We start from the raw sequence: 14,427 nt of genomic DNA on the forward strand, positions 1-14,427 counted from the left end.
TTCTAGATGTTAAAGTTCGCCTTCCCATTGAAGTCTATGGGGTTCGCGAACCGTTCGCGAACCGCTCGCATTTTTGCGCAAGTTCGCGAATATGTTCGCGAACTTTTTTTCCGACGTTCGCTACATCCCTACTAGCTATGCAGTTTTCCTCCTCTTCTTTTATTCTATCACTGGGATTTATAAAAAGCCTCAGGTTTCATTTGATCTCAAACAGAGAGTAAATGTGTAAAGCAAGAATGTGCAATTGCTTTAAAGCCATGAAAATTATAGTTCTTCATTTCAGGAACAATCACGTTAGGGTTTATAGCGTGAGCGGCCGGAGATATGGATATTCCCAGTGTGAGATTATTTTGCCTTTGTTTTCTATTGTGCCATTTACTCATTCCTCCCCCCCCCCCCAGAAATAATCCTCTCGTTTTCCTGCTGTTAAATAAAATATACAATTAAAATGAAATTTGAAAAGACGGGACTTATGTTTATGGTCTGGCTCCCAGATGTCATGGGAATATGATCTGGGAAAACTTGTCTCACTAAAGGTCTGAGTTGCTGAAGACTAGATTAACCGTTACAATAACATGTATACTGTATATATATTCTATATATGAAATATTTACCATCCCACATTAAATTCTATGTGTGCATCAAACAGTGCCACAATGGGAGCTGTAGCCGCCCTCCAGCCGCTGACCCGGGACCTTATCAGCCCCTCTTGCTTGTTGTGTCGGACCACCTTGATGAATCCAGGCTTCCGCTTGTTGAAATCTTCCACGTACTGTGCCAACTTCTCCTTCAGTTCCTCTGCAACAAAGCACAAGAACAAAGGTAACAAATCTGATATACTCCCACCTATATCTTTTTATCTATTCGGCAACACACAAATTGGGCTGATCCAATCATCTGATCCTCAGGGCAAAAGATAGAATTATATGGAGGCCTATTCAGGTCCCAAGAGGCCCCCATTTCAATTTTAACCATATATTTCTCCAGGAGACCGCTGGAGGGCCCCATACACAGGCAAGTAAGCTGCTTTTTGGAGGGAAGAGATTTTTGGTCATTATATGGATGCTATTGATTTATTTTGGCACCGCTATGGGCACCATATCTACGCATTATCTTTGGCACATCTATGGGCACAAAACTACTCATCCTTTTTGGCAATTCTATAGGAATAATACTCCAGATCCTATTTGGCACAGAAATGGGCACCAAACTACGTATTATCTTTGGCACATCTATGGGCACAAAACTACTCATCCTTTTTGGCACCGATATGGGCTCCAATCCACTGATCCTGTTTAGCACATCGATGGGCACAATATTACTCATCCTTTTTGGCAATGCTACGGGAACAATACTCCAAATCCTATTTGGCACTAATATGGGCACAAAGCTACTCATCCTTTGTGGCATAGATACGGGAACACTACTACTGATTGCCACTTATATTAGCACAAAAACAATTATAATTTTTGGCACAGCTATGGGCACAATTCCACTTATCCTCTTTGACACATCTATGGGCACAAAACTACTCATTCTTTTCGGCAAAGATCTGGGAAGAATGCCACTGATTCTGTTTGGCCCACCTATGGGCATAAAGCTAATGATCTTTTGTGGCAAATCTATGGGCACAATACTACTTAACCTTTTTGGCACATATATGGGCACAATACTAATCCTTTTTGGCACATATATGAGCACAATACTACTGGCCATTTTTGGTACAGCAATGTGCACAATCCTGTTCATTCTTTTTGGCACAGCTATAGGAACACAGCTACTTAGTCTTTTTGGCAATGTTATTGGAAGAATATAACTCAGTATGAGCACTGACTACTGATCCTTAAAACAAATGTACAAATGTGGAGCTCGTAAATGTATTACTTGCAACTATGTGGACAAAACTACAACTTGTTGGTCCTCGCAATCTAATAAAACATATAACATTAAACAATATATTAATTGTAACTCAAAAAATGTTGCATTTCTCATTACATGTAAAAAGTGCTTTCAGCAATATGTTGGACAAACAAGTCGCACTCTAAAAGAAAGGATTAGGGAGCACATACGTAACATAAAGGATTCAAATAGCTCAACTGCTGTAGTTAAGCACTTTGCTAATTGTAGTAATGGCTCTCTTTCCTTCTTCTCTGTAATTGGCATAGACAAAAATCTCAGCGCATGTTAGAGGCGGCGATATTCTAAATAAACTGCTTAAACAAGAAGCTAAGGGGATATTCTTCCTAGAAACTAGAAACCATTTGGCATGAACTTTTATATAACGTTACCCGTTTTGTGTAAAAATATAAATCCTCGTTTATGTCATTTAAATTAAAATACAATGCTGCTATTTAACTGCTTTAATACTCTGCAAAAACGTCCGTTTTTAACTATGTCATTTTATGTATAAAGTTTTCAATCTGTAATCATACTGTGGATTGGCCTAAGTAAGAATGCCAACCATTGGCCCATCTCCAATTACCGCCTCCGATTTGGATTGGCAGTTAGATACATGCGACTGATTGGTTCTTTTTCATTTAAATATGACTGTGTGATAAGTGTTCATTTAGCCTATGACTAAGTGCCCCTATGGCACGAAACGCGTAAGGCCTTTGTTGTGATGTTTTTGTTAAAATAAAAATACTTTTTTTACTACATCTGTTTTTGGAGTGTGATCCGGTTTGTGCCAGCCCATCACTACTTATTATTTACTGATCCTTTAGGGAACAAATACAGGCACAATTCATTCTTTTTGGCACAGATATTTGGCAATATTTTTGGCACGGCTATAACCATACCTCCCAACATTTTGGAAGTAAAAAGAGGGACAAAAAATTTTTTCCGCACGTAGCGCAGCAATTTTTTGACCACGCCCTTTCTGTGGCCACACCCCCTAATTACCATGTTTGTTTTACAAAATTTGGCAGGTTATGAAAGTTTGAAAATATTTCTCCTTATCTAAACTGTGTTTTTAGGTCTCAAAATTGTTACAAAGTCTCTTATTTGCACCTGTTAGCTGTTCTGGGCTCTCTGCTAAAAGCCAATTAAGTGAGAAACTTTGTTTCTTTTTCTGGCTGTTCAGTGCAGAGAAAAGAGGGACTTTCCAGTACAAATGAGGGACTGCGGGTTGAGCTGTCAAAAGAGGGACTGTCCCTCTGAAAAAGGGACAGTTGGGAGGTATGGTATAAGCACAATGCTATTTATACTTTTTTAAGGCACGGCAATGGGCGCAATACTACTTATGCTTTTTGGCACAACTATTGGCACAATTCTTCTCGTCCATTTCCCCGTGATTGCCATACACTGCATTCAATATAATATTATCTTTATAAACATTATGATATGAATCAAACTCTCAAACAATGCAAACCCTAAATGCTAGAGTGTCATACAGAGCCCTATACTGTAGAGTCTGAGATAAGGTGATTAATAATTTAACAAGTAACCCATAATTCTGCCAGGGGCCCAACAAAGAAATACATTTAAAATAATTGTTTGGGTTTTACTGTCCCTTTAAAACTCTGCAAAACTTCGAAGAGATAATTGCAGGGATCAGTTATGTTGTTATTGCAGTGTATACGAAGCAAAGTCATTAGGCAGAGGGAAAGCTTATTTGGGCTTCCATTAATGAATTGTATAGATCAGTGATATTGCTTTGCCGTTCCGAGAAAGGGAACAAGTTTTTTTTTTTATTTTGCCGCCTTGGATTTACGAGCGCAAGGAAATAATGTCAAATTACCAGATTTAAATCCTATCCCGAAGCGTTTCAGGCTCGCTTTTTTTTTCCCCTTCTTCAGAAATTAATAAGATCATAAAAATGCGGAGATTATTCCATTTTCAAATATGTTTCTCTTCCAAACACTGCCAATACCTCGCCATTTATTAACTCGTGGGCCGACACACATATAAATGGCCGCTTGCTGTATATTTAATGAGGGATAAGAAAACAAAGTCGGTTCTCATTTCTCTGAATGTTTTTTTACTGAATGTAGGGCTCAGAGGATGGGGCCCTCATAGCGTCTAAGCCCAGAAATGCGAAGAAATATTAAAATGCTTGATGGCGTTACTGTCTCTTTAAATGGAAAGCAAGATGGCGGCACATATTTCGCGGTGTGTGCGGCGACTTCCGGAGATTTGATACTGTGGGAATAAAATAAGCTCCGATTTAAACGTACGGACATTCGTGATAATGAGGAGCCGGAGCTGTAATTAGCCACTTTGTGTTCGTTAAATGACTTTATTCATAAGGAACAAAGCTCCTCACTCAGGGTTTCTATAGAAGTGATTACAGGGGGACTAATATTCCTTCCTAATTAACTTGCACAGTTGCCTCCATTGTTCCACTTCGAGGTGCTGCCCCCCAGAATAAGAGTTTGCCTTTCCTGGATGTCCTACTGCCGGGCTGTCCTAATTGGGGGTCCAAAAATACCTGAAAAGGGTCCCCATTATTTATAGAACATCCTTCTTATCTACACTTGTTAGTAAATATCACAGTAACAGTATCTACCCAACGCCCTGCACCCATCTCCCTCTTCTCCGAGTTCTCTTCTATTTGGTGGAGTTGTAATGTCACATGTAGGGAACGATTGAGTCAGATGGAGAGATGCCGCTTGCCAGACGCAGGTTGTGACTCTGAATAAATGTCCCCAATGAGTGGAAGTCGCAGCTGTTTGAGGTTTTGCTGCGCCCTCAGCGTCACTTCCAATCAGCAAAAACCTCGCCAAGCGGTGCCGACTACACGCCAGATGGACGTCAGAATCCTAATATCTCATCATTATTTTATCTTGCGCTTGGATGAAAGAAACTGTCAGTGCTGAGGAATCTAGAATGAGGAATTTCATCACCTTGGAAAGGGGCAGTTGATTCTGCTTGTTGGAGTGTGTTTGAAAGTATATATTTAACACTGCCCCTACTAGTACCTAACCAGATAGACAGAACAAGAGGGCAAGGAGGAGACAGTAGAATGAGATGGAGATAATAGAACATGCTGGAGACAGTAGGGCAAGATGGAGACAGAACAATGAGATAAAGACAGTAAGGCAAGATGGAGACAGTAGAACAAGATGGAGACAGTAGAACATGCTGGAGACAGTAGGGCAAGATGGAGACAGAACAATGAGATAAAGACAGTAAGGCAAGATGGAGACAGTAGGGCAAGATGAAGACATAAGGATGAGATAAAGCCAGTAAGGCAAGATGGAGACAGGAGGATCAAGATGGAGACAGGAGGACAAGATGGAGACAGTAGGACAAGATCAAGACAATAGGACAAGATGAGAAAGTACAGCCACATAGAGACAGAAGGGCAAGGTGGAGGCAGTATGGCAAGGTGCAGACAGTAGGACAAGATGAGACAGGAGGCTCAAGATGGAGACAGTACGACAAGATGGAGACAGTAGGACAAGATGGAGACAGTAAGACAATATGGAGACAGTAGGGCAAGATGAAGACATAAGGATGAGATAAAGACATTAAGGCAAGATGAGACAGGAGGACAAGATGGAGACAGTAGGACAAGATGGAGACAGTAGGGCAAGATGGAGACAGCAGGGCAAGATGGAGACAGTAGGGCAAGATGGAGACAGTAGGGCAAGATGGAAACAGTAGGACAAGATGGAGACAATGGAACAAGATGGAGTCGGTAAGGCAAGATGAAGACAGTAGAACAAAGTGGAGTCAGTAAGGCTTAATGGAGACAATACGACACGATGGAGACATTAGTTAGTTCCTACTGTGCCTCCTGACCCAACCGTCTGTGCCAGTAGGGTTTCTATATGGTCAGGTAATAAATGACAGACCAAGCTTCACTGCTTAGTTTGTCACAAAGACATAATAAATGGCACCAACATTAGATCCGGATGCTAATGATGCCGTAACTAATAAAAAAGAGAAAAATTACCAGCGCATGGTTTGCCTTTAAAAATAATTTTTACAAAAAATGAGGTGTTAGTACCACACTTTGGCCAAAATATGTAAGCTCATGTGTCACGTCAAGGCCCCTCATTGTACGTGAGTCCTACACTATTTATAAGCATTTTTCTTTGTGTACAAATATTGGCTTTTTATCGTTTCCACAGGCACATGAGGAGAAGGTGGTGAAAGTAGAGCAGAATAGAGACAGTACAAGGGCAAGGAGGCAATGGTAGGGCAATCTTGCAACCATAGGTTGAAATAGAGATAAGATGGTGACAGTAAAACAAGATGGAGACAGTAGAACGAGATGGAGACAGTAGAACAAGATGGAGACAGTAGAACGAGATGGAGACAGTAGAACAAGATGGAGACATATGGAGAAGATGGAGACAGTAGCGAATTGAATTTGTGAGGATGCCATTCCCTCATATTGTGCAGCAGAATTTCTTATTATAAGAGGCCGGGGTGTACGAGTCAGACCAATGAATCATAATCCTCAGCATTTGGGGCATGAGGGGCCCTAGAAGGACAGGACTGGCCCAGCAACTCTCCTTGTGCCGGTTAAACAGAATTCTCTGCTGTTACTTCTTTCCAATTGGGATCTGTGACTCATATTAAATTGACAGTGACGCGGGCAGCCTGTCGGGTTTCAGAATCTCCCTTTGTATTTCCAGGGATCAGGCTGACCTTCTACGTTTGGCTTCGGCACAGGCTCGGGTTATGGTTCCGAATTGATTTAATGATATCTCCGTGTCCTTTCCGACCCACTAAGAGAATATCAGGGCAATTATTTCTTTCTAAGAGTCACGGTTTCTAAGAGCAGATAACCGGAGAGGAATAAAAATATGACATTTGTCCTTTATAGGGATACGGGTCAGGCATTTACTTTAATGGTCTCCTTATTGCTTCGTAGAGTCTCGTCAACAAACCTCTCTTTCACTTGCTTCTCCGAACTTGGATGTCGCAGGAAGAACAGTCAAGGAGAGGTGAAACTGACACTTTGGAACCAGGTTTAGGTTTCTGATGGTGATTACCTTCCCCGGGCTTTGTTATTTCAGATTCCGCAACCTCCACCAACAGTTTTAGGGACTTTGACCACAAATCCATAGCCAGTACCTGTGCTAAAAACTGAAGCCAGGGACTCGGTCCCCAAAGTTCCCAAACTACAAAACCTGTTTTTGGTTTAATCCCTTCCCAGGACAAGTGCCGCCTCCCTCCATTTCCCTGCAAATCCAACAGACTGAATTATTACAAAAAACTGACAGTTGGTGATGATCACATCAGAAGCGAGTTAGCGCCGCATAACCAAATCTAATTTGTACTTCCAATTCTGTAATCAGATGCTGAACAGCAATGTACTAATTTCAGCTGCGAGTGGAGCAGATATTTGCATACACATCAATCAGGCGGCAAAAAAAAAGCAGCAAACAAAAGAAAAATGAAAAAAAAAAATCAACTAAATTGTGTCCACGAACTGAAAAGTCAATTTTCTAGCAGACTGGTTTATAGATTTGTTTTGCTAGTTACAAATTCAGTTTGTTGCCATGATTGGGGTTGGCGAGGATAAGTAGAGGGCACGGCAGAAGATAACCATAAAGGTCTGACATTTTATATGATTATTTACTGTTTAAAGGGCCAGTCGGGAGATGATCAGCTGGGGGCAAATACACTGGGAAGGCCGAGATAAATAAGGGGAACAAGGATCAGACACTGTTATATGTGGGACATTCACTGGGCATGTTTGTGAAGAAGAGGACACGTGGTAAATGATTAGTGTTGGGTTAAAGTTCTAGAATGAAAAGATAGATATAGAGAAGGTCATTGACGAGGTGACCAAGAGGAGGAATCATACTGACTAGGAGGAGATTCAACAAAAAGGGCATGAAACATAGGGAATGATATATTCAGGTTGAAGAACCCACCATAAAGTCAAACGATGGCTATGCACAGAGAGCTGGGTCAACCACCAATTAAAGAATGAAGAGATAGATATAGAGAAGGAGACACTTTGACGAGGTGACCAAGAGGCGGAATCATACTGACTAGGAGGAGATTCAACAAAAAGGGCATGAAACATAGGGAATGATATATTCAGGTTGAAGAACCCGCCATAAAGTCATACGATGGTCATGCACAGAGAGCTGGGTCAACCACCAATTAAAGAATGAAGAGATAGATATAGAGAAGGAGACACTTTGATGAGGTGACCAAGAGGCGGAATCATACTGACTAGGAGGAGATTCAACAAAAAGGGCATGAAACATAGGGAATGATATATTCAGGTTGAAGAACCCGCCATAAAGTCATACGATGGTCATGCACAGAGAGCTGGGTCAACCACCAATTAAAGAATGAAGAGATAGATATAGAGAAGGAGACACTTTGACGAGGTGACCAAGAGGAGCAATCATACTGACTAGGAGGAGATTCAACAAAAAGGGCATGAAACATAGGGAATGATATATTCATGTTGAAGAACCCGCCTTAAAGTCATACGATGGTCATGCACAAAGAGCTGGGTCAACCAGTAATACTTTGCTGTTGATATGGCACTTGGGATTTTGCAATCCAGCCAACCAACCAAAGGGAGGACTGGGAGGAGATACAATAAGGAGGACAGGTAGAACCCACCTTACATTATTAAATTGTCCATACACAGAAAGCTAAGGTAACCACCAGTACTTAGGGCATATTTGGCTGCTTGTCAGTCCTTGTGGGATTTTGTAAAGCAGCCAACCATAGACCTTATAAATAAGTGGATGTAATCCTTGGTCAATGTCATTTTCCACCTGGCCCAATCTACATCTGCACGACTCAACCTGCTAGTGAGTGGACACTAAGATAGTTTAGGTCATATACATCCATCAATAGTCTGCCAGTTGAGTACAAAAAGTCCCAATTGATGGGCCTGATTGAGTATGGGCACACGAGGAAGATGCAACGGGGAACAAGAGTCATTAGGAATGAAATACTGTAATAAGTGGGCTGCATTCAAAAGTGTGTGATATGGCACATGTATGGGGGGGAAAAGAGACATGGTAAAGGAGTCACAATAAGAGATTTAGGTTAGCGTTAAGGGTGAAGGATGAAGAGTTAGATTGGTAAGAAGAAGAAACTTTGACAAGGTGACCAAGAGAAGGAAACATACTAAATAGGAGGAGATACAACAACAAGGACATGATAAATGGGGAATGATATATTCAGCTGGAAGAACCCACCTTAAAAGTCATATGTTGACCATACTCAGAAAGTTGACTCAACCAGCAATACTTGTCTTTTGGTACAGCCCTTGGGGTTTTGCAAACCTGCCAATCAAAGGCCATACATACTGTATAAGTGAATATACACCTCGGTCAACCTGATTTTTCACCTAGTCCAATCCATATCTGCATGAGTAAACCTTATAGAGATTGGGAATTGGAATTGTTCATGTTCTCTACATGCATCAATGTTCTGCTAGTTCAGTAAAGAATGACCAGATTAGCATGGAGATGGAGTGCAAACCGCTTTGAAGAACTTCTTCCATCCCACGACCTTTATCCATGGTCCATTTAGAATTATTTTAATTATTATTTTGGAACCAGTCTATAGGTATAGTTACATCTCTCACCAACAGACTAAGAGAGTTCTGCTGACTCTAACCTGAGATGACCTTCACTAGCATATTGCTACCAGCAATGGTATTTTGTGCGGTTGCATCGAGCAAGACAAGACAATAAATGATACATAAAATTAAATTCTTTAACGGCACTTCTCTAACTAATTCTCTCGGCTCTTAATAATTTGTTGAGTGGCCTTGAGGGCAAATCCAGCTATTAAGCACTATTACGCCATTTGCACCCGCGTCTTTCATTACCGAGCGCAAAATTGTCTGCGTATCTCCAAAGTGGGGAGCTGCAATTTTCCTTCTGCCCAAAGCTACATGAGTGGAATTAGATTCAGTACGGATGTAATCTCTGCTCCGATTGTAACGATAATTACTTCTGGTTTTTTTTTTGTTGTTGTGACGAGATGCAGAGGCAGAAGTTCTTTGGAATCTCTAGAATGCAGTTCGATGGCTACAAAAAAAAACGTTTTGGTTGCCTTCTGAAAGGGGAAAACAAGTATTAACATGGAGTCTTAAAAGATCAATCTCACCAGTGATAATTTGCCATGAAATCTCCAAATCTCCCTTGAACTTATTGCTTTGGGGCACTTACCTGTCCAACATCTCCTTCCCAAACCAAGGGCATTAATATGGAGTTGTCCCTCCCTTTGCTGCTTTAACTGCCCCATCTCTTCTGGGAAGTTTCCAAATAGATGTTGGAACATTGTTGCTGGGAGTTGTTGCTGGGAGTTGCTTCCATTCAGCTACAAGAGCATTAGTGAGGTTGGACACTGATGTTGGGGATCTGGCTCACAGTCAGGGGTTCCAGTTGATCCCACAGAGGTTCAGTTAAGTTGCCCCTGCCTTTTCTGCTATAACTGCTCCTACTCTTCTGGGAAGGTTCCCATTAGATTTAGGAACATTATTGCTGGGAGTTGTTGCTGGGAGTTGCTTCCATTCAGGCACAAGAGCATTAGTGAGGCTGGGCACTGATGTTGGGGATTAGGCTCACAGTCAGGGGTTCCAGTTCATCCCACAGAAGTTCAGTTGGTTTGCTCCTGCCTTTTCTGCTTTAACTGCCCCATCTCTTCTGGGAAGTTTCCAACTAGATGTTGGAACATTATTGCTGGGAGTTGCTTCCATTCTGCCACAAGAGCATTAGTGAGGCTGGGCAATTATGTTGGGGATCAGGCTCACAGTTGGGGTTCCAATTCATCCCACAGGGGTTCAGTTGGGTTGAGGTCAGGGCTCTGCGCAGTCAGGTTCTTCCCAACTCAGTAACCCATTCTGTAGGGACCCGTCTCTGTCCATGGGGACATTATTGTGCTGGAACAGGAAAGGGCCTTCTCAAAACTATTCCCCAATGTAGGCAGCACAGAATTGTCAGGAATATCATTGTATTATATAGTGGTGTCTGTGCCAGCAGGAATAAGAAGAGGTGTCCACATACTTTTCAGCATATAGTTGACCATTATAATCGATACTTCATTAAGGAATCCAAACAGGTTGATGTCAGCTCCCTTTCCTTCCTTCCTTGGCCCAATCCCCCTTTCTTGGGTTTAATCCTCCTCAATCAAGCCCAGTGATTCCCTGTCTTTAGAGAGATGATGATGATGATGATGATGATGATGAAGGAGAGAGGCAACCCTGATTTGGTGACCATATAGGCAGTATTTCATACCAATTAAATTCTCCTTTAAAATTCTACTCAAACTCTTCCAAGGTCAAACCATGGCCATGTCCTACACCCCCCCCCCCCCCCAAACCCTTTTGGCAAGAAATGCAGCAGGTAATAGACAGAAATTCAAAGATAAAAGGTTTTATTCTACATAAATGTTTTCATCTGGGCTCAATGTATCTGATTATACAAATTCTTAACTGGTTCCCCCAAAGCTACAGAAAGATTTTTAGCACATTACTAGGGAGCTGGTTCCACATCATTCCCAATTAGCCGCAATGATACAAGCAGCTTGCTTCAATTAGGAAATGTTCCCAATTACAAGTAAAACAAATTATATTTTACGCTCGACGACAGGGATGAAAATTACTTTTATTTGAAAAAAAAGGTGGAAATTAAAATATTATGACTGTACCAGTGTAGTATTCTGTCCTTATAATAACATAAAATAAGACACTGTCCCTTACCCAAAATTCATTGCAAGCCACTAGGGGCCAAGGATAATTGAGATTTTTAGGTTTCAAGACCATTTTTTTGGGGTCTACCAGTCATTGCGCGTTAATGCAAAGGCTATCAACAGTTAACATATCCCCCTAACTGACCTTCAGACTGGGCCCCCTTAGCTCATAACAAGGTTACAGATATATAGAAACATTGGGGTAACAGTCACCCTGCTATAGTTCCAGGGGTACCCAGGGTACAAATAAACACTCACCCCAAATCTCCCCCTAACTGACCTTCAGACTGGGCCCCCTTAGCTCATAACAAGGTTACAGATATATAGAAACATTGGGGTGTCACCCTGCTATAGTTCCAGGGGTACCCAGGGCACAAATAATCACTCACCCCAAATCTCCCCCTAACTGACCTTCAGACTGGGGCCCCTTAGCTCATAACAAGGTTACAGATATATAGAAACATTGGGGTAACAGTCACCCTGCTATAGTTCCAGGGGTACCCAGGGTACAAATAAGCACTCACCCCAAATCTCCCCCTAACTGACCTTCAGACTGGGGCCCCTTAGCTCATAACAAGGTTACAGATATATAGAAACATTGGGGTAACAGTCACCCTGCTATAGTTCCAGGGGTACCCAGGGTACAAATAAGCACTCACCCCAAATCTCCCCCTAACTGACCTTCAGACTGGGGCCCCTTAGCTCATAACAAGGTTACAGATATATAGAAACATTGGGGTAACAGTCACCCTGCTATAGTTCCAGGGGTACCCAGGGTACAAATAAGCACTCACCCCAAATCTCCCCCTAACTGACCTTCAGACTGGGCCCCCTTAGCTCATAACAAGGTTACAGATATATAGAAACATTGGGGTGTCACCCTGCTATAGTTCCAGGGGTACCCAGGGCACAAATAAGCACTCACCCCAAATCTCCCCCTAACTGACCTTCAGACTGGGCCCCCTTAGCTCATAACAAGGTTACAGATATATAGAAACATTGGGGTGTCACCCTGCTATAGTTCCAGGGGTACCCAGGGTACAAATAATCACTCACCCCAAATCTCCCCCTAATTGATCTTCAGACTGGCCCCCTTAGCTCATAACAATGTACCAAGGAGCTTGCATTTTTATTCTGATTGTAATATTAGCAGCCACACTGCACTGACCACGAGCCATTAATCGTGGGAGCTGAATGGATCCGCACGTGAGAATCTCGTACATCATTTTCTTGTTCTCAGAAACACAGAAATTGGGATTTTTCCCAGTCGATATTTCCCATTGTCATTTACACTGTATGGGCTGTTTGGTCAAGCTGAAAATGAATCAGATATTGCTGGTGGCTTTATAGTCAATTTTAGTAGGGCACAAATAATCGACTTTGTCTGGAAAATGGGGAGGTGAGAATTCAGATCTGAATATGAATATAGGCGAGAGCTAATAAAAACATTATATATATATATTATGTCATCGAACAGATAATTCTAACACAGTGCAGTGGTTCAGTGGTTAGAAATTCTGTATCAAGTCACTGGGTCTTGTGTTTTAACCAATAACATTGTATATTTTCCCTGAGTTTCTGGGAGGTTCTTTATATAGATTTCAGCAGCAATAATGCAAATGTGTATGTGGTTTCTGCCCACAGTCCAAAAAATGGATGTCATTCTTTGCACCCTATCGTCAAATTCATAAATCTTGTCCTACTGTCTTTATCTCATCCTTCTGTCTCTATACTGCCCTACTGTCTCCATCTTGCCCTACTGTCTCCATCTTGCCCAACTATCTCCATCTTGCCCTACTGTCTCCATCTTGCCCTACTGTCTTTATCTCAACCTTCTGTCTCTATACTGCCCTACTGTCTCCATCTTGCCCTATTGTCTCCATCTTGCCCAACTATCTCCATCTTGCCCTACTGTCTCCATATTCTCCTACTGTCGCCATATTCTCCTACTGTCGCCATCTTGCCCTACTGTCTCCATCTTGCCCTACTGTCTCCATCTTGTCCTACTGTCTCCATCTTGTCCTACTTTCTCCATTTAGCCCTACTGTCTCCATCTTGTCCTACTGTCTCCATCTTGCCCTACTGTCTCCATCTTGTCCTACTGTCTCCATCTTGTCCTACTGTCTCCATCTTGCCCTACTGTCTCCATCTTGCCCTACTGTCTCCATCTTGCCCTACTGTCTCCATCTTGTCCTACTTTCTCCATTTAGCCCTACTGTCTCCATCTTGCCCTAATGTCTTCATCTTGCCCTATTGTCTCCATATTGCTCTACTGTCTCCATCTTGCCCAACTATCTCCATCTTGTCCTACTGTCTCCATCTTGACCTACTGTCTCCATCTTGCCCTACTATCTCCATCTTGCCCAACTATCACCATCTTGCCCTACTGTCTCCATCTTGCCCTACTGTCTCCATCTTGACCTACTGTCTCCATCTTACCCTACTGTCTCCATCTTGACCTACTGTCTCCATCTTGCCCTACTGTCTCCATCTTGCCCAACTATCTCCATCTTGCCCTACTGTCTCCATCTTGTCCTACTGTCTCCATCTTGTCCTACTGTCTCCATCTTGTCCTACTGTCTCCATCTTGTCCTACTGTCTCCACCCCTAAAAGAACAGCAGAGGGTGTACAAGGTCACATATATATAGTAACATTCCATCAACTCTATAAAGAACAAGACAAGAGGAAATGAGTCCACAGATAAAAGTCAGTAAATGTCTCGGACTTGTTTAAATTGAATGAGAATGATTTTTCTATGAAAGTCTTCAGAAATACCAAAAGGTTAATGGAGA

General features: G+C 42.0%; 1 protein-coding gene across 1 annotated transcript in view; it reads right to left on the bottom strand.

The window, feature by feature from the left end:
• Positions 1-14,427, bottom strand: part of galnt18.L (polypeptide N-acetylgalactosaminyltransferase 18 L homeolog) — a 156,121-nt gene that overhangs the window by 33,698 nt on the left and 107,996 nt on the right. Inside the window, exon 4 of the mRNA XM_018257279.2 lies at positions 615-798. Within this exon, the coding sequence (XP_018112768.1) occupies positions 615-798 (184 nt within the window). The remainder of the gene's footprint in view (positions 1-614; positions 799-14,427) is intronic.

Source organism: Xenopus laevis, chromosome 4L, assembly GCF_017654675.1.
Source record: "Xenopus laevis strain J_2021 chromosome 4L, Xenopus_laevis_v10.1, whole genome shotgun sequence".
In the NCBI taxonomy this organism is placed as follows: Eukaryota; Metazoa; Chordata; class Amphibia; order Anura; family Pipidae; genus Xenopus; species Xenopus laevis.